Source organism: Mirounga leonina, unplaced genomic scaffold (assembly GCF_011800145.1).
Source record: "Mirounga leonina isolate KUSES-001 unplaced genomic scaffold, KU_Mleo_1.0 Mir_91, whole genome shotgun sequence".
Lineage (NCBI taxonomy): Eukaryota > Metazoa > Chordata > Mammalia > Carnivora > Phocidae > Mirounga > Mirounga leonina.
In genome coordinates this window covers 41853879-41877078 of record NW_023270839.1, presented here as the reverse complement: position 1 = coordinate 41877078, position 23200 = coordinate 41853879, and the positions used below count along the sequence as shown (strand labels likewise).

Below are 23200 nucleotides of genomic sequence, written 5' to 3'. Positions count from 1 at the left end.
TTGCCTCCTGGTCCGGAGTTCTGTCCAATAGGCCGGTCTTCTCAACTTGCCATTAGTGAAAAGCTCAGATCTGGTGCCCTGATCAGACTTTGAGTTCAAAGTAGCAGTGTGTTGGGATTGTCCCCAGCCCTGGACAGAAGGGATGCAAAACTATGTGATCATGAGGATCTATGAAAGGCTTTCACGTGTTCAAGGACCAGACCAGCAGGTGACAATTAAGATGAAGCAGTCAGTCCTTAGCTTGGTAAACAGAACCCTGCTTTGACTGGATGGCTGTTTATAAAGTAGTGAGTTTCCTATCACTTGAGGTATTCAAGCAGAGTGTGGATATCTGTTTCCAGAAATATGGTACAGAGGTTTGATTTGATGATGTCTGTGATTCACTCCTGCCTACTGCACTTGGGATTCCACAGAACCAACCCCACTGCAGTTCAACACTGAGCAAATCAACCATTCCGTATGCCCCATTTATGAGGGGATGCCATCTCACAGAGTAGCTTGGGGTTCAAATGAGATACAATGGGCCAAAAAGAAGATTTTATTCATAATCCAGTGTCTGGAATACTATGAAAATGAACATTGTTCCTCATGTACTTTCAGGACAAAGTGAAGGGCAGGAAAGACACCGATACGGTACCCTTTCCCAGTCTCCAGTCTGTCGTACAACACGAGTAAAATAAATGCCAAGTCCACCAAACGTCATTGCTGATTCTAGCCAACGAAGCACAGAAACTTCTGTTGAAAGATCTGGGAAATAAGCCTAATGGCATCAAAGCTGCTTCTATTATTTCAAATAAAAGTCCCAGTTTGGTGACAATATTCTATCACGATTCAGGGAATATGGCTTTATCCCCACTCTGGCATAAAGGTTATTGCTAACTAGGGAGTCCAGCACGTTAGAATTTTCCAGCTTCCACTTGACTGATCAAGTAAATGTATACTTAAACATTCGAGAAAACAGAATTGCAAAGGTGTACAGCCTCTTCCCAAATCTGACCAGAGCATCCAAATGCTTCATTTGTCAAACACGACAGCAATCCGTTTCTTAGACTCATCACTTACCAAATCTCACTGGTTAATACTCGACACATGAGGAATCTAAAGAATATAGCTATGTTCTCAATCTCTGGCACTTTTATGAGATGGCTTACAAGTTTTCTACTAAGGCTTCTTTGAGAGATACACTGTAACAGGGTTTCTGCATTTACAAAATTTTAGGGGATTGTATAAATTGGCCAAACAGTGAATTGTTTAAAAATTACTGACAGAATAAGAGGCTTACCAAGATAAATATTTTAATGAGCTATAAATCCTGAAAATGTGATTTTAATTTGATGGGCTACCTAGAGCTAAGCAGCAAGACTGTATATCCTAAAATCTGACTAAATGCTAGCATGCATGCCAAGCGATTACATTTTAGATTTTCTCTTTAAGGAAAAGATTATGTTTAAACAAAGAAGCCCACAAATTTGACAAGTGAGTGTAACACTCTTGAACCTAATAACTTAGATGATTTCTCTCCCACTCATCTGATGGCTTTAACTGTAAAAGAAAAAGGATACAAAAGACACATTTCAGCAAATGAAGGGTCTTTAAATGTCCACATGGGTACCAGGAGAATTCGCTTAAAACAGCTTATAAAGATGGTAGAGTGAATGAGCCCCATCCTATTATTCAATAACCATGTTTGTGATGCATCTGCATAATCTAACCATGCATAAATTAGTATGTGTAATACAACACTTATTTGCATAATAATAGCAAGTTAATAGATGCTTAAAGAGCAGAGACCAACACCACCTTTAAATCAGACATGCCTCCAGGCACTTTGGCCTGTACAGACCAAGATGCCAGAAAAACAGGGAGCACCAACCAGAGGAAAACAGTCAATCCATGCATTTTTCATCCCTCTAGACATTTCACTTATTTTGCCCCCTGCACACTGGGGAATCATTTTCAAACCACAAAACAGCTTTATATTTTAAGTGCTAACACCCTTCTAAATAAAAATCTTAAAGAAATTATAAAGATTATCATCAGCAATGGTAATATAATGGACAGTTTGTTTTCTTACAAATGTGGATAGGAATGGGCAAATTTTTTAAAAATTAGTGTTTTCAGAATCACACCCCCATAAAATCAGGGGCCTGACTATTTGCTTAGCAAAAATAATGATCTAGATCGGGTATTGTCACCCTTCATCTCAACCCTTTATTTGAAATAATTTTAACTGAAACCAAAAGCTCAAACAGTGTATCAAGAAAAGGCTGTGCCTCTCCTCTAACCTCAGTATGAGCACATGGCACTGGGCTAGGATAAGGAAAAACATCACCAATGTCACACAAAGGAAGAGCATGATGATGCCTTTCAACCTTTAACAAAGAGAAAAAAAAAATCTGGAGTTTAAAAAAAATCAAAAATCAATAGAGACTTCTAAATGACTCTTTTAAGATATCACTTTTCAATTTAACAGGACAGATTTATTTGTATGTGGCTCAAATGTTCACAATTGCTCCCTGCACCTTCATACATAGGAATGAATGTCACAGTGGCAAACGGCAGTAATGAACAATCTTACCTGAGGATATGGAAACCTCCCAAGAGCAAGCTGGGAAAGGAAATAATATTTGTCTAGTTATAGATTTGCATGCAGGGCAGATCTCCTTAAGACAGACAAGTACTAAACTTCAGAACTATACCCAGCAAATATAAAAAGCTCTCAACCCCGGATGCAGGAACTAAACTACTGCTGTAATTACAGTAAAAGTTGCATTTAGAATGGACATTTTCAATGGGCAATACTGCATCCCTGATTAAATATTTTAATTTTAACAACTAAACATTACCATTATGTGGTTTCTCTTAGGAACATTCTCAGCTCTATGGGCATTATTCACATTTACCTGTGTGCGACAGTTTTCATTTAGACAGAGATATAAAACCAGAGCAGACCGTATTGTTCCCAGCCCACAGTTCTGTAGAGTTTTTAGTAACAAGTACATAGGCATTGTTGTAGGAAATGGGGAATGGGCCATATGAAATAGAAAATTTTGCCACTATTTTCATCTATTTATTTGTTTTTTCATTCATTTTTCTATCCACAGAAAAAAAAGAGTTACCACTAGTAGAAAAGTGGCTATTTCAAGGCTGCGAAGTCAGAACTATAGGTCTAAGTCTGAAATCAGGAACGTGGATCTTTGGAAAGCTTCCAATTTTGCTTGATTCGTAAACTGCCATGTGTTTCTAGGCCAGTCACTTAATTTTGGTCTTGGAATTCTCACCTGTTAAAACTCAATGATTCAACCAGGAATAGAGTTGATATAAAGTAATAAGATAAAATTTACCAAATATACCGTAACATATTTTAAGAAAATAGCAGCAAAACTTTGAAACTTCGTAATGTAGCCTATCCTCAGGCCAGAAATCCTTTATATGTATTTGTAACTACTTTCAAAGTAGAATTGCTGTATCAGGGAACTTTGAAGCTGGAATGAATCCAAAAGAGCATCAATCCACTTCACAGATTAGAACCCAAGAGTGCCATTGAAGAAGTTCCCACACATTTCATCAGGAGAAGCCTGGGGCCTGACCCTAAGCCTTGCAACTTAATCCAGTGTTCTTTCCAGAGTTTCACATTGCTTTTCTACATCTTGAGAAGTTGTGCGTTTATTTCAAAAACAAGGACACTATGGAAACATTGCTGAACTCTTTTTTAGAATCATTTCAAATAACAAAAGAACACCTATTTCATTTTATTAGAACTGCATTTTATCTTGGCCTTAAAATTATACACCTCAGCTTTTTGATCATGTAAATTATTTGTTGACTAAGGTTTGAACGGCCTGTGGGTATTACCAAAACCCAAAGCCACCTTTGAAGAATAAATATTTTGTTCCTTAATAAGGATAGACATGAAGATACTGAGTTAATTTTTAAAGATTTAAAACCAGTCAGAGCAAAGCAATGTAATAAGGAATAAACCATATGACTTTGTAAGGTGACTACTTTGAAAAGGCCAACACTCATTTGGATGTATATTTATATATGTATGTGTGTTTTGCAATGCCTAGTCAGTTTCATTACCTTGTACTCATTCTTATATACTCAGAGTTCATTGATTTTCAAGGTACGAAGTTATACTACCATTATTTCACTTAGTAAGTATCATTAATCAAGGGATTAGTATAAAGTACAGATAGCAAAAACATCACAAGATGGCAGGATGGAAAGAGAGTGTGGATGTTAATCAAATGCCCTCTCAGGTTCATGTGATTATGTTTGTTGTCTACACACTGTTTTAAATTAGGAAGGGGAGAGACTCAGCTCTCCACTCCCTCTACTCTAATCCTACCCAATACAGGCAATCCATTTGCCTTATATTTTGTAAATACAGTGTGTTTCTGGCCAACGAGAGTGTGCACATTGATTCAGGGGGAGCTGCTGTGGTCTACACGGCAGTAATGATAGGCTAAGCGTTTGCACCATTACATTGACCTGACCAGCTTTTCTTGAGCTGTCACCTATCATCACACTCATCGGTGGATGACAAGTTTTGCACATCCTTCCATTTGGAATTATCAAACTACCAAGAGGAGGATCTCTCATCTAAAAAAGCTAACAACTTAATGACTAGTAGACAACATTTAGAGTATTTTATCTCAAGCCATTCTATAGGCCCTGTGCCACTCACTCGGGTATACGGTTCACGTACCACTGAGGACTGTGGAAGAATTCTGTCCACATGGCTTACCGGCAGAAGAACTTGCCCACGACACACACAGTTAAAATCTAAGTTAGCTGGCTGGTACCGATATGGGACGCTGGTTTTTGCTGAAGAACTAAATAAGCAATGATAAAAGGAAGGCTTAAAAAAGAAGTGGCGTAAAATGAAAAATATGAATTCTTTCCACTTGAACACAAAGCCTCAAATTCTCGACTTATTATTGTTCTATGGAGAGGCCAGGCTACAGTCAACTTGGGAATGTGCACTCATCTACTTGGTGCCCCCTGTCATAACTGGTACGATGTACTAAGGATGGCTGCTATCATTCCTCTACCCTGTAATATACCACCATGCACACAGAGAGAAAATTCAGTGCAGGCTGGTCAGCTGGGAGCCTCTCTGTACCAGTCTGCTTGGAACCAGGTGGCTGGCAGTGCTTGAACTGGTGAACTCATCATTCCCGGGCCTGGCTTTGCTTTGTGTGTACTTTCCTGACATCCTATGAAATCTCAGTCCTGTCAACTACATTCCTGGGAGAACTGCTCTAAGGCATCTTGCAGCTCTGACCTCTTTGGAGCCAGAGGACACAGGATGGTTCCTCGTCCTTGACCAGAGCGGCACAACCGTTATTTCCTCTCTCTCGCAGCCTGTCACCACCGCGCTGCTCCAGCAGGAGGCCAAGGATTCCAGTTCTGCACCAGCGCAAACTGGCAGCAGCACCAGTAGGCTGGCACCAGAAGCAGTCATTTTAAGGCCCCGGGAGAGGAAGCTGCCTTCCACGTACGTCCCTGTCGCTCTAGGTTTAACATAACTGTGGTGTTTTTGCTCCCCGCTATTTGTCTTGTGGCAAAATAGAAGGAAATATATAGCCAGGCCCCAGAACCTTTTTATCAAGTTCAATTAGGAGAAGGGAAGAAAGGAAAAGGTCTCTTAGCAGATATGGCTGCATGAAGAACAGGCTCCTCACGAGGCTGTCAAAAGTCAAAATAAACACTGAACCCTTATGAGGAAGAGGGAACACATACGCTGTGAGTGAATATTTCAGAGACAGACGGACCTGGGGCCATTCTGTATCTTTTACCCCTACTGGTCTATTAATCTACTTGCATTTCCCCAGTTTTTATTGTCAAGGTATTATAAATTAGGAAACTTACAAAAGAGAGTATGTAATCTTCTCTGAAATGGCCTGCAGATATGTCACTGTACTAAATGTGTTTCAGATTTAATGAAGCTTTAATGTCCTTTTTAATTTTGCCTGTTTCTGTATCACCAGGGGTCGGGCAAGGCAATCAGCACTCAAGAGGGTGGTTTGGTTTAAAACTAGGAAAAAACTCATTTGCTTATGAGTTGCACTGTATTTTCTTAATTAAATTTACTGAGTAAAATGGTTTAAGTTCAGCCAACCAATGACCTTTGTATGTAGATTTAGATTTATAAATAGGTTAACAGTTAAAGGAAAGGGGAAAAAAAAAAAGAATCACAACAAACCAAACAGATTAGGACTAAGCCAATAGAAATCTTTGCTCTCTTTATCATCTTTACAAAAGAAGCATTTAAATATAGGCAGCTTAAGTCCAGTTAAAAAAAAAAAAGTATATTGAAAAATGTGGATGCACATAAGCGCCAGCAATTCATCAAATGACTCTCACATCCTTTTCATTCCCAGGAGGGGAGCGGCCTGTGTTGTAAAAGATTTGGAAAAGCTTTATTTATTTTGGGGGGGGGGGTGGTGGTGGAGGGAGAGATGGGGGAGGGGGAGGATTCTATTTAACGTTAAAGAAAAAAGTGCATTTTGAGTCCAAATACTTAAGATTCAGCAAACTGCTAAATACTCTGTTCGTTGTGGGAAATTCACTATGTAAAAGGCAGAAAAAGAATGCTCTGAAAACATTTACCATCGGGAATACATTTTAATAACAGTAAATCACTAACATTTCACTGTAAAACTAAAACTGTTCCTTAGTGTCATCTTACTGATCTTTGATTTGTCCAATCATAACCTATGAAATACTCTTGAGTTAGCCTCATTTGAATATGTTGGATTTTATAATTTAAATAATAAATATGTGTATGGGGGTGTGATCATAACGACTGCCAAATGCATAGCAACTGCATGATAGAAACATCTATATTTTAACAAAAAGAAGATATTTATTTACAAAGCAACAAAAATGGCTTCTGTTGGTAACACGAATAATTATGGTCATGAAGTCACAAATGATAAAGAGAAAAAATACACTGTAGCAAGAAAGCAAGTGGGGAATACAAATTCAGAATATGTTTTTGGTGAATCAAGTTTCTTAGAATATCAACAATGTGCTAACAGTTTTAAATTTACAGTTATACTGAAGAGCCCTGGATTTTTTTTTTTTATTCTTAATTTAGACATACTCTGTGTTTCTCGGCATAACTGCAAATTGAAAATAAGCATTTTCAATATAGCCAGTGATCTAGCTGAAGGAGGACTTTATAGCCTGACATGTTCTAAAATTTGTTCTTAATTACCTTGTGCACATTTTACACAATTAAATTTCCATCTAAGGATCTTGCATTTAGATTGTGCACTGCAGTTAAACCTTCATTTTATAGAAATGCAGCAGTCACTTTGGAACATTCAGACACGGGGAAACTTTAAAAAATCCAGACTTAACTACTGGATTACATAAAATTCCCTAGGTGAGATTTCATCCCAAGACCAATTTACACAGTCCTAGAGAGAGAGTTTAAATCATCTGAAACTATGCTGGTGAAGAACCATAATAAATATTAAATACCTCAAGATCTACCCTAAGATTTGACTTTTCTTCCCATGTATCAATTTCACTATCCCCTTACTGAATGGTTTAAAAACAATCCAAAGGATATAACAGCAATTTACCAGTGTTAAAGTGCTTTGGAGGTTAAACTGACAACAAAGAACAGAGAAACACAAAGCGTCTTGAAGTAGGGTTTCAATTAAATGTGGAGGATTTAGTAATGCAGGACCAAAAAAAAAAGAGTTACAAATTAATTTAATCTTCTGCCTATAGTTTGCAGCTGCACTCCAAAGTGTCTAGGGCTTAAGAACAAAGCCTTAAAAGGCCTCGGAGTGAGGAAAGCTTCAATTTTTAATGTATAACGCCATTAGCTGATAACTTGTGGAATCTGCGACCCCTGCGGAGGGGCATAAGTGCGAGTAACAGAGACTGATGAAGTGACATATTTGTTCGTGTCTAGAACTATGAGGAAGAGGGTTATTACTAACACCATCAGGCCCAACAGAAATATGCCCTAATAACCTTAGGGACCCTCCACGTTATCAGTTATCCCTACATCAAATATATTAAAATCAAAACCTAATTCACTTTAATTAAAGACAATTAGTTTGTTTTACTATTATTGTTTTAACTTGTGTGATATTATAATACACTGCAAATTAAAGATGGGATAATAAATGTAATGAAAGCGCCAAACTAGGTACACCTTTCCACCCTGCTTGGAGAAATAAGCGTACCATTGGTGTCTATTTTAAGGAAATGCATGGACGCCATCATTAAAAGTGGTGCAGAAACATTTCACTCTATGATGAAATACAGTGGAACCCTGCATATCTCTTCCCTATTCAATTTATACTTTTCACATAACACTTTCCTATAAACTGTAAGGATTTCCTTAACACAAACAGAATTATGGCCCAATGGAGGCACCAGAAGCTTAATTAATTTGCCCAAGGTCATACTGCAGGTTGGTGGCAAAGCTTGTTAAATCACTAAGAACTGTGGGCTCTACAGATGTTTTTGGCAATGGCAAAGGACCCTGTCTGCAAAGGCCTCGGAGACTTCCAGTGCAGTGGGTGAACCACGACAAATAACTCATTACGGCTGTACAAAAGTGCTAAGTGCTCCTGAGAGCTCGCAAATAACATGTTTTCTTTGTGTCGAAAGAGCCTAAATGTGAGGCTCCCATCAGGAGGGCTTCTTAACATGTGCCAGTATTTAAAAAAGAACTACTCATCCTCACTCGAGTCCATGGATAAAAAGTAAATTTATTTTAACTGAAGGAGGTCAAACGCGGTAACACAAAGAAATAAATCAAGTCCTTCCCCATCATTCGGAAGGTCCTCCATTCTATCCCACAGATTACTAGTAATAGTGGAGAAAAGACAGCATTACAAATAAATGTTTCCAATAGAGTGTGGTGTTTTTTTTTTTTTTTTTTTAATTAGAAATGGGCTTATTACAGTGGACACTTAAATGGGGAGAGGGCAACGGTAATTCACAAGTACAATATCCTAGTGCTGTTCCATTAATTGCTTTATTTGTTTCACGGTTAAAAATGATTGCTTGCTGTAGCCTAACCGTGGATGCTGAAGAGCATGATACATTGAGGTCTCAACCTGGGCAAACTGTACCTAAACTTACACTTTATTGCAGCTTAGTTCACAGTCTTCACCTAATAGAGGGGCATATCCCAGTGCAGCAGCAGGATAAATCACCCTGGAATATTACTCCGGCGAAGTTTAGCTGTGACTGCAGCATATGTGCTTTCGAGCCACTGAAGCAAAGGCCCATAAAATACACTAATTACTGGAAGTTATGGTCACTGAGTGATTGATAGCGCTCTGCAAGGCAGCTTCCTCATTTTCAGCTCTTCTGACGGGCTCGTCCGCCACATAGCAATTATTAATTCATGACCCACCCCTCGGGCACCAGTACCTTTACTTCTAATTCTCCTGCTACCAGACTACTGCTACGGCTGGACACTGTCTTTCTTCATTCTGATGGCTGGGTAAGGATGATAAAAAGGAGATTTCATGCTAAATGCTATTGTTTTGAATCTTTAAACGTTGCTCGGTCCTTCTCACCCTGCTGTCCCAACACATAAATTCTCCTTCCTCTCCCACAATGCTATTTCACTTGCATCGTTTTCTTTCGGACTGTGTGTGTTTGTATATGTGTGTGTATATATCTATCAACCTATCTATACTACACTGGAGCAAAAACTTTGAATAATTTTTTGCATGAATATTACTGTTTAAATGCAATACACAATTTCAACTTGGCCATAGTAAATATGAAGCAGCTGATTAAAAAAAGAAAACCCTCTCTATTTGAAGAGACCCACTTTTGTAGCTTTGAAGACACTCTGATTGTTCCAAGTTGATTTCCACCGGTATCTTTACTCAGAACAATGCTAATTGGGTAATATAAATCTCTAAAAGTCACTGAGAAACAACTGCAAAGGTCTCTTTTGATGGTGTCTTGTGCACTGAAAGGAAATTCAGTGAGAAACTCTAAATTAAAAAGAGATAACGTCCAGTCATGATGGCTGAAAGCAAACAATTTACTTTTCTAATAGAAAAATGAACTTCAAATTTTTGCACAACTCAAAATGCAATACTGGAGGCAGTTTCTCTATCTGGATTCTAAGATGGTGTAACAACAGATGAACAAATGGAAGTCCGGGTTACCTATCCTTTCAGGACTTGGTTCAAATTACTACTCCTTTTCTGCTGGGAGTTAATCCCAGAACACAATTTTGAAGACAAAATTCCTATCACTCCCTGTCCATACCATTCACTGGGCAGCGGAGCACATCCTAGCTGGTGACATTTCCTAGTGTTCTACATCTTCCTGTGTCTCTAAGGCCTGGTAAATTTTGAGTTTTGTTTAAGGGCAGACTCTTAAGTCATATACTTTTGTGTTCTTCATGACACCAGAAATGGTATTTTGCAGTCGGCTGACAATAAGCATTTGTTGATTATGATAAACCCCCTGATGGTGAGGTCTTCTAGAGCTTACCCAACCTGGCAGTGCATGTTAGTTGTTTCTATGCTATGATACCTTTTTTTTTTTTTTTTAATGTAGGCTCCACACCCAGCATGGAGCCCAACGCGGGGCATGAACTCATGACCCTGAGATCAAGATCTGAGCTGAGATCAAGAGTCGGACGCTTAACTGACTGAGCCACCCAGGTGCCCCTCTGCGCTGCACTACTTTAATGAACATAGTATACAAACTCTTCAGTAATGTGGGTTGATAGTTTTAACTGACAAGGCCCTCTTACACATCACTGCTTAGAATAATCACTTTGACATATTTAAGCATTATGATTAATTTAAATGGCTTATTTCTTATTAAAGACTTAGGGGTTGCAAGCAGGGAAAAAGACTGGAGTTAACTGTCCTTCAATCCATCTCGTGTACTTTCAATAACCATTTTAATCTTCACAGTGAGAATTAAGAAATGACACCCTTTCAATATGTTTGTATAATGCTGACCTGTGTCCTCTAACAGTACACAACTTCAATCATGGTAACAGTCCCTGCAAACCTAGCTCTGGGTATGGGGCAGGGCATGGGGGGGTGTTTCTCCATTTCTAAATTGCTCACTGGAGTCATGCAGCTGTGAGTAGCTGAGAAAACATCAGTGCTGGGGTATAGTCCACTGGTTCAACCAACTCTACACTTCTGTTTCTAGACATTTCAAAGTCAAGGGAGTCATCATTGGGTAGTATTCTCATACTTCTAGCATCTGTATGCTGCTCCTAGGAGAGAGAGAGAGATGGAGTGCCCACTCCCACCAAGGTGCCATGCATGCAGGTGAAATCATCTTGGATTTTCCATTCTTTTTTTTTTTTTTTTTAATATTTTATTTATTTATCTGACAGAGAGAGACACAGCAAGAGAGGGAACACAACCAGGGGGAGTGGGAGAGGGAGAAGCAGGCTTCCTGCCGAGCAGGGAGCCCGATGCGGGGCTCGATCCCAGGACCCTGGGATCATGACCTGAGCTGAAGGCAGCCGCTTAACTGACTGAGCCACCCAGGTGCCCCTTGGATCTTCCATTCTTAACCACCATCTGGCTGCACCCTCACCGGAGCCCCTGTGGATACTGCGTCTAATGGCTGAGCCCTAAGATTCTTGACCCATAGAATCCTGTAAATAAAGGGTTGTGATGTTAAGCCACTAATGTTAGGTGCTTTATTAAGAGTAATAGATAACTGAAATGCTTTCCTTGACATCGATGTTAGCCCTCCCTCTCATCTGCCCAGTCCTATGCACTTCCATTGCACTTTTATTTATCTTTCTACCTACTAGTCAAAGAGCTCCTGAGGGCAAAGTTGGTATCCTTACTGCCAACACAGAATAGCATTACATAAATATTTACCGATTAGATGGAATTCTCACCTACGCACTTCCTAACAGAGCAGATACACTGGAGATTAGGTTAATTTTTGTATTTCTTTAGAAACATAAACTAAGGGGCGCCTGGGTGGCTCAGTCAGTTAAGCGTCTGCCTTTGGCTCAGGTCATGGTCCCAGGGTCCTGGGATCGAGTCCCACGTCGGGTCTCTGCTCAGCAGGACCCTGCTTCTCTCTCTCCCTGCTGCTCCCCATGCTTGTACTCTCTTTCTCTCTCTCTGTCAAATAAATAAATAACATCTTAAAAAAAAAAAGAAAGAAACGTAAATGAGGTATTAGTTTCTGAAAACCAATGGTACCTGTACACTCTGAAATATGGTAACGCTGAAGCAGCTATAGGGAGAGGGTCACGGTGTCGGTAGGAAGCCTGGGAAAAGCAGTCTTCTTTTTTTTTTTTTTTTAAGATTTTATTTATTTATTTATTCATGAGACACAGAGAGAGAGAGAGACAGAGGCAGAGGGAGAAGCAGGCTCCCCGTGGAGCAGGGAGCCCGATGCGGGACTCGATCCCAGGACCCTGGGATCATGACCCGAGCCGAAGGCAGACGCTTAACCAACTGAGCCATCCAGGCGTCCCTGGGAAAAGCAGTCTTGACTGACAAGCAGAATCACAATAAACCAGTCCTTTCCTTTATCTAATTTCCTGCTCATTTACGTTTACCATTTCTCTCTTCTCTTCCCAAACTACTTGATCTGCTTATTCTCTATAGCATAATGAGAGCAGCAGAGTCAGGGGACATGACTGCCGCTGCCTGGCCAAGTCACTTAACCTTTCTAAAGAAGTCCTTTAATTTCTCTAGATTTCAGTTTCCTTACTTGCAAAATGGGAGCTTTGATGCTTATATGGTGGAACAATCTTGGGGTGCCTCAAAATACTGATTTTTCAGTCATTTCCCATCACAGTGTAGGGGAGCCTAAATGAGGTAATATCAAGTGGTTCTGTTAAGTGTTAGGTACATGCAAAGTGTTATGTTGTCACCCTTCTTGTGAGAATGACACGGAGCAAGAAGACATCAACAACTGCAAAAAGAGGACAGAGCACCAGACTTGACAGCAGAAGTCCTAGATTCCAGTCCTCTTCTGCACAGGACTGGCTGCGTGCTGTCACCGTGGGCAGGTCCCCTCCCTCCCCTGGCCCCCAGCTTCCTCACCAGTACGAGGAGATATCTGATTTAACAAGTTCTAAAGACTCTCTTCTAGTTAAAAAACATGCTAATCTCTAAGTACAAGATAAGGTGTGTAAAAGAATTGAGTACATACATGCTATAAAAATGTTGGAAGTTTTTATTAGCCAGTTCAAAACCAAAGTATGTGCTATGGTCTGTAGGATCTTCAAGAGGATTTTTAAAGCGATTTCCAGGTCCCTGGATTTGAGTATTGACACAATTCTAGGATCAGTGCTTTTTACCCCTGGACATCTCAAGGGAGCGGCCGTGGTTCCCTAAATTATCACTCACAGAATTTAGAGTTGACAGATGTCACTAGAAGACTGGCCCTTATCATTTAGATCTCAATTTAAGAGATCTTAATTTACACACCACACCACGCAGTTACTCCTATCATATAACACTGCTTGTTTCTGTCTAATGACTTGCTGTTGTCAAACACCTTCTTTAAAACGGAGGTTCCATGAAGGGATTTTATCAGTTTCATTCACAGCCATGTTCCCAGTGACTAGCATGGTGCTTGCCACATACTAGACACTCAGTAAAAATTCTGAGTGATTAATGAATAAATGACTGCACCTTATCTAACCTCATCCCTGTTTCTTCTACAAAGCATTTCTTCTTAAGAAATAAAACAAAACAAAAACTTGAGACATGGCATGTGGTTATTCAGTCACTATGTAAATGTGGCATTTTTATCCCTAAAGGGATTCCACTGTAGAGTAGGGAAGGATATAGGGATCTATCCATTAGAATTTTCTTCTTTATATTGAATAGAAAACCATGGGTTTTTTTTTTTTTTTTTGGTCATGTTAGCTTCAGAAAGTTCAGCCTGCCAGTCATCGAGCAGCAGCTTGCCCCTTTTGACAATCCTTCAAACATCTGAATATGGGTTGTCAAATGCTTGCTTTGTCTTCTCTTTATTTTATTCTTCACATGAAGACTTTGTTGACTTAATGTTTTTTTAGATGTCCAAATCATGTGTGTTTGTGTGCACACAAACACACAATTTGGACATGTGCTGTTGGAAAAACTTTCAAATCAGTCTGAAATCCATCAAAATAATAAAATGCTTAGCTGGGACTGCTAGCACCTGTTCCATCTTGTTTTGTCAATCTCATGGTTGTTCAGATAGCTCCGAGCACAAAGCCAGCTCAACAATGCCTCATTCAGCGGGAAACACTCACTTTGTCTGCCAGTTGCACATTCACTGAGATCACTGACAACCTTGGAAAATGCACATTTAGGCATGGTAATCTGAGACAGCTGGATCCCTTCACAAACCTTGCAGCGGACTGAACTAGTCAATCCATCATCTCCCAAAGGTCATTTTAATGGCTCCTTTTTGCAGTAAGTTGCAAAAAGTTTTAGATTTAAAAAATGACAATGGAAAAAACCAAGTTAAGACAGAATTACAGAAAGGGGAGTTAGAGCAGGGGAATGAGTGGTGGAAACTGTTACATGCTCTTTTTCTCAACATTCTTCAACGGAAGGGAAGGAGGCCCATGACAAGGACTCCAGACCATACTCCTGCCCACTTTTCTATACAGTCTCCACTGAAATTTCCTTGTTGTTTGGACGCTTCAGCTTTGATCCTTTTGCCTTCTGACGGTTTTCAGCAGAAACTTCTGATCAACAGGTAAGATGTTTCACTAGATGGAGCAGCAGACCAAATATATGATAAGATTCAACTTCCACTCATGTTCTTAACAATAATTATAAAGAAAGGAGAGGAGAAAATGTCAGTATTTAAGTAAAGCACAGCAAAGGCCAAGTTTTATGGTCTAGAGAAGCTGACAGCAGCTGCTCATAGGGTACCCAGAGCCATCCGTCACCCCTCAGACCAGGTTCATAATCACCAAGGGCTAGAAAAGCAAACAAAGCCGCAGCTGTAGATGACTAGAGACAGCTGTGTCTCTGGGTGTTTTTATGTAGGGGGTGGGGGCAGGGATGGGTTCTTCCATATAGTTAGGGGCAGGAACCGAGTCTGGATAATGTTCCATAATTTCTGTCACTTGGCAAAACCACCTAATACATAGATGAGGATGTTATTTCAAAGAGAGGCTTACTCTCAAAAATAACTCTATAGGGTGGTTATTATTAAATGAAAGTGTTTAGAGAAGAGCCTAGAATACTGAAAGTTCCTGCTTTCAAAATGTGTTTATTATTGTTTATCGTCTGCCTCCCTCATGTTGTAGGTTCAACAAGGAAAGGGAACGTGCGTTTTATTTACGAGTGTACCCAAAGCACTTCGTAAAGTATGTGGAGCATAAAAGGTGCTCAATAAATATTTGAGGAATGAATGAATTCTAAAGTTATCTTCATTTTACAGATAAGAAAGTGACACTTGGCGTAGCAAAATGACTGGGCCGAAATCACACTGATTGCAAGTGGTGGTGTGAACGTATCTAGTTAATCCAAAGTCTGCGCATGTTAAGAGTTCAAGAATTAGGATGGCAGCCTTTGAATCTGAAAATCTTCTCATAGAATGAAAATTACGCACTCTTCATCAGACCTCCAGAGGCTTCTGTCAGGGGTACTGGGCTGCGTGATCTATGCCACTTTGTTAATACTTTTATTTTCATTTCAGAGCTTTCTGTGTTTGCTTATAAATGGAAATTACATTTCATTTTCTTGGTATCTAATGAGTCTTATCTAGCATCCATTAAAAAAATATATATATATATACATATATATAAAACCAATATGTTAAAAATGGGATATGTTCACAGTTTTTAACATTTCCATAAAACAAGGTGGTTCTATCCAACTATTTTTACCTTTAAAAAACAAACAAGATTTACTTATTTTAGGGGTGGTGCAGAGAGAGAGAGAGCCTTAAGCAGACTCCCCGCTAGCACAGAGTTGGATGCAGGACTCAATCTCATGACCTGAACTGAAACCAAGAGTCAGACATTTAACTGATTGTGCCACCCAGGCACCCCAACTATTTTTACTTTCTATGCTAAATTTTCCTCGGGAAAAATTCTATTGTAGATTATCTATAGAAAATTCAAAAATTTTACCATTCCCCAGTAAAAACTCCGTTTCTCTGGGCAAAACCATTGGCACGTATCATTTAGAAAAAAAAGTTAGGTTTTGTTTTTTGGGTTTTTTTGTTTGTTTGTTTATAGGAATACTAAAGAGGAGGGCAATCTCAAACAACATATAAATATTTATCTCGTTATAAAATTAAAATGAAAACATTTTCTCTGGTGATTTCTTCCCGTTTCATCTACTCTTTCTTCCTGAAACTTCTGTTTTTCACATTAGACTTCCTGACCTGGTTCTCGAATTTTCATTTCTGTTTGTTCTTGTTGTTCTCTGAAAGTTCCTTTGTTACAGCAGCCTCTTCTTGTCTCCTGAATGCAGTATTTTCTCTTACCCCTCTGAGAATCCTACAGGAGCTCATCTGAATTCTTCTTCACTGCATAGTTTCCAAGGCCCTCCAAGTTGCTTTTTTTCCCAGTTATTTTAGGTCTCTGTCCTAAAGGCCTTTCTCACATGTCTTGCTAAGGGTAAGGCACTAAAAATCTGTCCTAAAGGCCTTTCTCACATGTCTTGCCAAGGGTAAGGCACTGTGCTCATTGGTGGAGCTTGATGACTGACAACATGATGTAACATGAACCCCCAATGTCTGGATCTTTAAGACTTCTTGGTCAGATTTCCTTAGCCAAAGTCTCTTCTGCCTGAAAGGTAATCTTGGCCGCCGGTGTCCTAGGAACAGGGTGTGATAGGAAGGCTGGGAGGTCTCAACATTTATCATTCACTTAATGCCTCTGTACTTCAGGAATGAGACACAGTCTTCTACAGTGCCAGCTATCACTATTTTACTCTTTCCAAAAAAGACCTCTACCTTCTTGTGTTGAGGTTGAGGAGTGACAACTGTGCACACATGCTGAGTTACCCGAAGAATCTGTGGGTCAAATGGATTTAAAAATAATTCTCTTCTCTTTGGTCCCACCTTCACGTCTAGTTCCAGATAGCTGGTACCACCAATTCCCGAGTCTTTTTGATGTTCTACAGGAAGTGGGGTGCTTGTCACTTTCTTTACAGCCAGCTTAGGATTTCAGCATTCTCAGCACTGCTAGGTAGTTTGCCACTGTCCATCTGTTTCCCCACACCCAAAATTTGGTTGTTGTAGTCTCCTTTCCCTTTTGCTTTGTCTTCATGGTAGTATGTCTTTTTTTTTTTTTTAATCCCTTTATGGTTATTTTTAGTGGAGTTTAAGTGAAAGTGGAGGGTACGGCATGTTCTGTGTTCCATGCTTTAACCTAATTAGTGGCCTTTTTGAAACAAATAGAAGTATTTCAAGAGGTAATTCCTTTTATTTTTTATTTTAAAGATTTTATTTATTTATTTGACAAAGAGAGACACAGTGAGAGAGGGAACACAAGCAGGGGGCATGGGAGAGGGAGAAGCAGGCTTCCCGCAGAGCAGGGAGCCCGATGCGGTGCTCGATCCTAGGGCCCTGGGATCATGACCTGAGCTGAAGGCAGACGCTTAACAACTGAGCCACCCAGGTGCCCCAAAGTAATTCCTTTTAAAGAGAGGGGATGATGGCTTAATTTTCTCATTGTGACCTTTAGCCAGAAGCTCTGAAGTAAAGCTTCCATCTAAAGATGAGGACCCTGAGGCCCAGAGATTCAATGACTTATCCAAGGATCTACTGTTTATACTGACAGAGGTGGAATTTGAATCTAGGTCTCTACTCCGGCAAAAGAAAACTCTTCTCCACATGCAAGACATTTGTGATCTATTCAGCAAACATTTATGTGTGCTTATGTTAAAGACTCCATCAAACTTCAAACTCTGATCTTTATTTTCAGAAATGGCTTTAAAACTATTAGAAAAGTATGAAAAAACGGAGCCAAAAAGATTTCTTGAGTGCCCACTTAGGGACAGTGGAATTGTGCTAGAGATTGTAGGGGGTTTTGAGAGTATCAGATTTGAATGCTGTCATAAGGAACTCTGACATGCCTAGAAATTATTATAGCACAAGGTGGAAAAGGCAGATGCCACAAGGAAGATGTAGATGAAGGTCAGAAGAAGAAGGTATTATTTTTTGCTGGAGAGATCAGAGCAGGCATCATGAAGGATGGGTATTTTAACTGTATCTTGGGGAGATGAAGAAAAATGATATTCCACGTAGAGTGAACACCGTATTTTTGTTTATTTATTTATTTATTTATTTTTAACTTGGTAAAGGATTTATTTTTAACTTGGTAAAGGTGATTCTAAAACTCACAAGAAAAACTCTCTTTATCAAAACAATAGAACTCATAAAAATCTTCAGAAGATGGATGTTACTTTGATGACAATGACCTTGTGTGGCTCTCTGAATATGTTCTTCACCTATCTAGAGACGTTTTTCTAAGCCATGGACCTTGCTTTCATCATTTAACACATCATTCAAACCACTTCAATAAAACAGGGATCATGCTGAAGAGGGATCTCAGAGGACTAGATGACACTCCAATTAACCAAGCACATCGAGCCAGATTGTTCTATGCCTCAGACTCAAGAGACTGGCAGAGAGAGGAGGCAAACAAAGGCAGAAAGAGCGAGGACCCAAGTGAAAAGAGCAAAATGCATGTGTTAAAGATGGGCTTTCAGTCTGACTCCTGCAGAAAAACCTGTCAGAAGATTATACACCACCAACCTTAATAAGGTTTATAATAACTTGCCAGATAGAATCACAAACCAGAACATGTACTTGTAGAGCATACTCAGTGAGAATAAGAACATTATAGGACTGGCCTGGTGCCTTTTTAAATGTGTATGCATTGCTCTGGGTACTGCAAGTGCAAGGCTGGAAGAGGGTGTATGCTGTCTTCTTTTTTGACCCAAGGAGGGCCAATGGAAAAAGCCAGCTTTTGCAAAAATGTCGTGACTTAAATGACCCAAGAATATGAATGGAATAATTAATTAGTGAAAACAACAGTGGGGCTTCTCTCCTCAAGCCATTCTGTGGGAAGAGAGATACACACTGGGCTGCCTGTGAAATTAAGAAATTGTGCCCAAAAATGTTTTGGGTATACTCCTCTCCCCTAAGGATTAGATAACATCATCAAACTTGGTAAAACAAATCTCTTATTATGGACCAATTTTCATTTTAGAGTCTAGCCCTGAAGTCTTGAATGGCAACTGCCAGGGTGAATTGTCCGAAAAATCACCGAGTTAACTGAATCATCACGAGCTTCCTAGAAGAGTCAAATATTCTGGGAAGCAAGATTAGTTCTCCTAGTTTGTCCTAGTTTAGTTCAGGAATTTTGTACCTTTGTCAGTGTGTCTTACTTCTTTTTTTCTTTTCTTCTTCTTCTTCTTCTTTTTTTTTTTTTTTCATTTCCACTGATTTCTGTCATGAAACTTCAAGGAAGAAGGGCAATTCTACGTGGATTCTTTTTCCCATTACAAAGTGAGGCCATACAAACCCTGCACATGGTAAGGGACTTTATTTGGCTTCATAACTAAACCACATGAGGAGAACTACAACACATTTAAAGATCTGAGTTGAAAACCATAAACAAAAAAACACAGAAAAGGGGCCAAATTCTTCTCATCTAGTAAAACTGCCATGCTCTAGTGAAGCTGAATAATCTCATTTTTTCCCTTCTTAAGGGTAATCTCCATGTTTATGTTATTTCTGCCAACTCCAAATACTACATACAGCTGACAAAATCCTCAAAGAGACCCATCTTATCCCACAGGGACGCTGAACGGAGAGGAGATGGGGCAGTTCTGGCCCTGGATAAAAGTAGTCTGATATTAAAGATTCTTTGCTTAAGGCACAAATGTACCTGTCTGTGACATTTTTAATGGCACATTTTAGTGGCATGTAGCATCATCTTTTATGAACAAGTGTGTGAGAGGCCTTGTTATGACCCCCATGGGGACTGTGACAGCACATTAACGAGGGGAGAGCAGTATGGAGAAGGCAAGCAAAGGTGAACCTCACTATTTTAGGAGTTTAAAACAATGAAGGCAACTTCTGATTCCTGCATCACCAAACCTCAGGGAAGGATTGAGAGTTTATGGGACTTGCAGGGGACAGAGGTAGAAAGGATAGAAAACTCTAGTTCCCGTTTCGTCTCTAGTTCATTCTTGTGTAATTTCAGAAAAATTCCTTTGCTCAGTTTCCTGTAATTTTATCTCATCTGTTTCTTTACCACCAGTACCCTAGGGGAATAAAATGACTCAAAACACCTTGAGGAAGGTACCCACACAAATAGGAAGTGAAATGGCCTAGGGGAGACCTTGCAGGCTCTGACACTAGATCTCTCCTGAAGTGTTCACAGAGATCTACCTTAGAATGTGCTCGGTGATGAGGAGGAGTTCTTCCCTCTTTTTCTTCTTTCTCCCAGAGGCAAACTCTTCAAGACCAACCCAGCTCAACTGTCAACTCCTTTGAGAAATCCTGCCTCTCCCCTAGCCCTGGGGCTCAGGGTCCTCTGGAAACAGCTTTACTGAAGATGCTGCTCTTCACCTCATGTTATGTCACACTAAGGTATATCATCATCCAAGTCACTCAGCTCTAGAGTTGATGTAGAAAGTTAAAGAAAGATAATAGACTGCTTAGAGTCATAGAATGTTAGTCTGGAAAGGGGCTTAGAGATCATTATCTTACAGAGGAAGAAATGAGGCCCAGTGAGGGACACTGGCTTGCACAGGACACCTAGAAAACCAGTAGCAAAGGTGAAATTGCTCTCTCTGTCTTTCATTCCCAATCTGGGATTCTTATCTCTATACCACGTACTTCTCAAATGTTCTACATTCCATCTGGTCGTTTATTAAATGCATTCAATGACAATGATTTAAACATGCAAAGGAAATTTATGTAACGGCAAGGCCTGAGCTCCACAAATCAAAAGTACTAGTTTCCTCCGAAACAAGTTACCTGAACAAGCCCTTCAGGATTCTGTTGGGAAATTCTGTTATGGCTTCTGTCTGCCGTTATTGCTAACCTCTCAGCTGATGCACACATATTATATTTCCTCTTAGATTCTCTTTTATGAAGAAGCAGAAGAATATGGTTTAACAAACACTGACTACTTTATTTTTGCTTTCTATAGTGCAGGTGAATTGAGTCTAAAGATATTTCCTTATAAATTCAACTGCATTCATGCATTACAAAAATCACAGAGAAAGTATTTGACCCCAAAAAAGGTGATAAAATCATGATTGCAACTCTGTCTGTGATCTTATTTAAGGAATCCTTTCTAGTTTTTAAAAAGCCCTCCTTTCTCTGAATCAATGTATGTGAGAAACAAATCTTGAAGTACTGGTGAGTATCCAGATTCTATACTAGTGTAATTCAGCCAGATGTCCTTTTTTTTTTAAATTTTATTTTCTTATGTTATGTCAATCACCTTCTTTTTTTTTTTTTTTAAAGATTTTATTTATTTATTTGAGACAGAGAGAATGAGAGAGAGAGAGCACATGAGAGGGGGGAGGGTCAGAGGGAGAAGCAGGCTCCCCGCCAAGCAGGGAGCCCGATGCGGGACTCGATCCAGGGACTCCAGGATCATGACCTGAGCCGAAGGCAGTCGCTTAACCAACTGAGCCACCCAGGCGCCCGTCAATCACCTTCTAATGGAAACTGTATACATTTCCTTACAGATCAATAGTCATTGTACAGAAACCTTAGCACGGAGTTCTAGCGGGGCTACATGTAGCGCACTAAGATGAAGTCCATTCTAAATACAGCTCTAAAGAGTAAAGACATTAAAACTGTGCTAAATACATACCCTTCATCCTCCCCCAGATCATATCATGCCCCATTCCCCAACACACGAAATGACTATATTGGAGCAAGGTGGTTTCTTCTTTCTAAACATACAGTACTTATACATCCAAATGAGTAGGGCTATATTCTTTAAAGTAATCACCTTTGGAAGTCATATATGCTTTCCAACAAGGCCACCATTACACAGAACTTCTCTGGAATCTTTCTTTTATTATAATGCAGGCTCTCCAGATTTAGTGTGCATAAGGATCACCAGGGAACATGTTAATAATGCAGATTCTTAGAGATTTGGATTTAACTAGTTTTAGAAGGAGTCTGGGAACCTATATTTTTAAGAAGCTCTCCAGGAAAGTTTTATACAGGTGATGTGTGAGAAACAGCACCTCGGAATAGTCTGCACAAGCCATTCAAGGATATCAAAAGGATTCTGGAGTTAAACTTGGTGTACACATACACATAACACATTGGAGGTTTATTATTATTTTTTTCAAAATCTTCATTCTTCCTGGTATTAGGGCAGATATACATAGAAGCATCTATTTGCAAACAACATACCTCCATGAAAGAGATTCCTAAACTCCAGACATCAGAATGGATTCCATACTGCTCCCCTGAAATTCTTTCAGGCTGTAAGAAAACAGAAGCTGGTGAGTTGATGTGAGCTACTCCAGGAAACACTAACACGAGCTCAGCTAAGGCAGAGAGCCACCAACATTTTGTGGCACTTTATGAAGCACAAAACAATTGTGTGTGTGTGTGTGTGTGTGTATGCATAGGTGTATTATACAGGTAACATACAGAAACGATATAGGTAATACGGATAGATACCATCTCACTGAATCCTCACAAAGTCCCTGTGAGGAAAACTTTATTATCTCTGTTTTACAGATAAAGAATATGGAGGCTCAGATTGGTGAAATCATTTAGGCAAAGTCCTCATGAGCTGAGACTTGGACCCAGGTCCTCTCCCTCCAAATTCAGTGGTCTCAGCTGTGAAGTGACAAACTACACAACATTATATAATGTTATCACTTATTTGCACTTTAAAAAAAAAAAATTTATTTATTTATTTGACAGAGAGAGACACAGTGAGAGAGCGAACACAAGCAGGGGGAGAGGGAGAAGCAGGCTTCCCGCCAAGCAGGGAGCCCGATGCGGGGCTCAATCCCAGGACCCTGAGATCATGACCTGAGCCGAAGGCAGATGCCCAACGACTGAGCCACCCAGGCGCCCCTTATTTGCACTTTTGAGAGATGGGTCTGGATCACTAGGGATTCTATTTTTATTTTTTTAACTTTTCATTTGGAAATAGTTTCAAACTTACAGGAAAGTTGAAAAGCTAAGATTAATACAAAAGACATCCGTATTTCCTTTGTCCAGATTC

The 23200-nt window shown here is 39.7% G+C and overlaps 1 protein-coding gene across 5 annotated transcripts in view; it reads right to left on the bottom strand.

Annotated features, from left to right (window-relative positions):
• The window catches only part of MAP2K5 (mitogen-activated protein kinase kinase 5), a 245900-nt gene that overhangs the window by 81037 nt on the left and 141663 nt on the right, over positions 1-23200 (bottom strand). For 3 of the 5 annotated variants that reach the window (XM_034993805.1, XM_034993806.1, XM_034993807.1), the window contains exons 16-17: positions 22372-22443; positions 2579-2608 (exon numbers count right to left, since the gene is read on the bottom strand). In XM_034993805.1, coding sequence (XP_034849696.1) covers positions 2579-2608; positions 22372-22443 — 102 coding nt within the window. Of the gene's footprint in view, positions 1-2578; positions 2609-10611; positions 11249-22371; positions 22444-23200 lie in introns of those variants that run through there. The other 2 variants (XM_034993809.1, XM_034993808.1) reach the window with 2 other exon arrangements.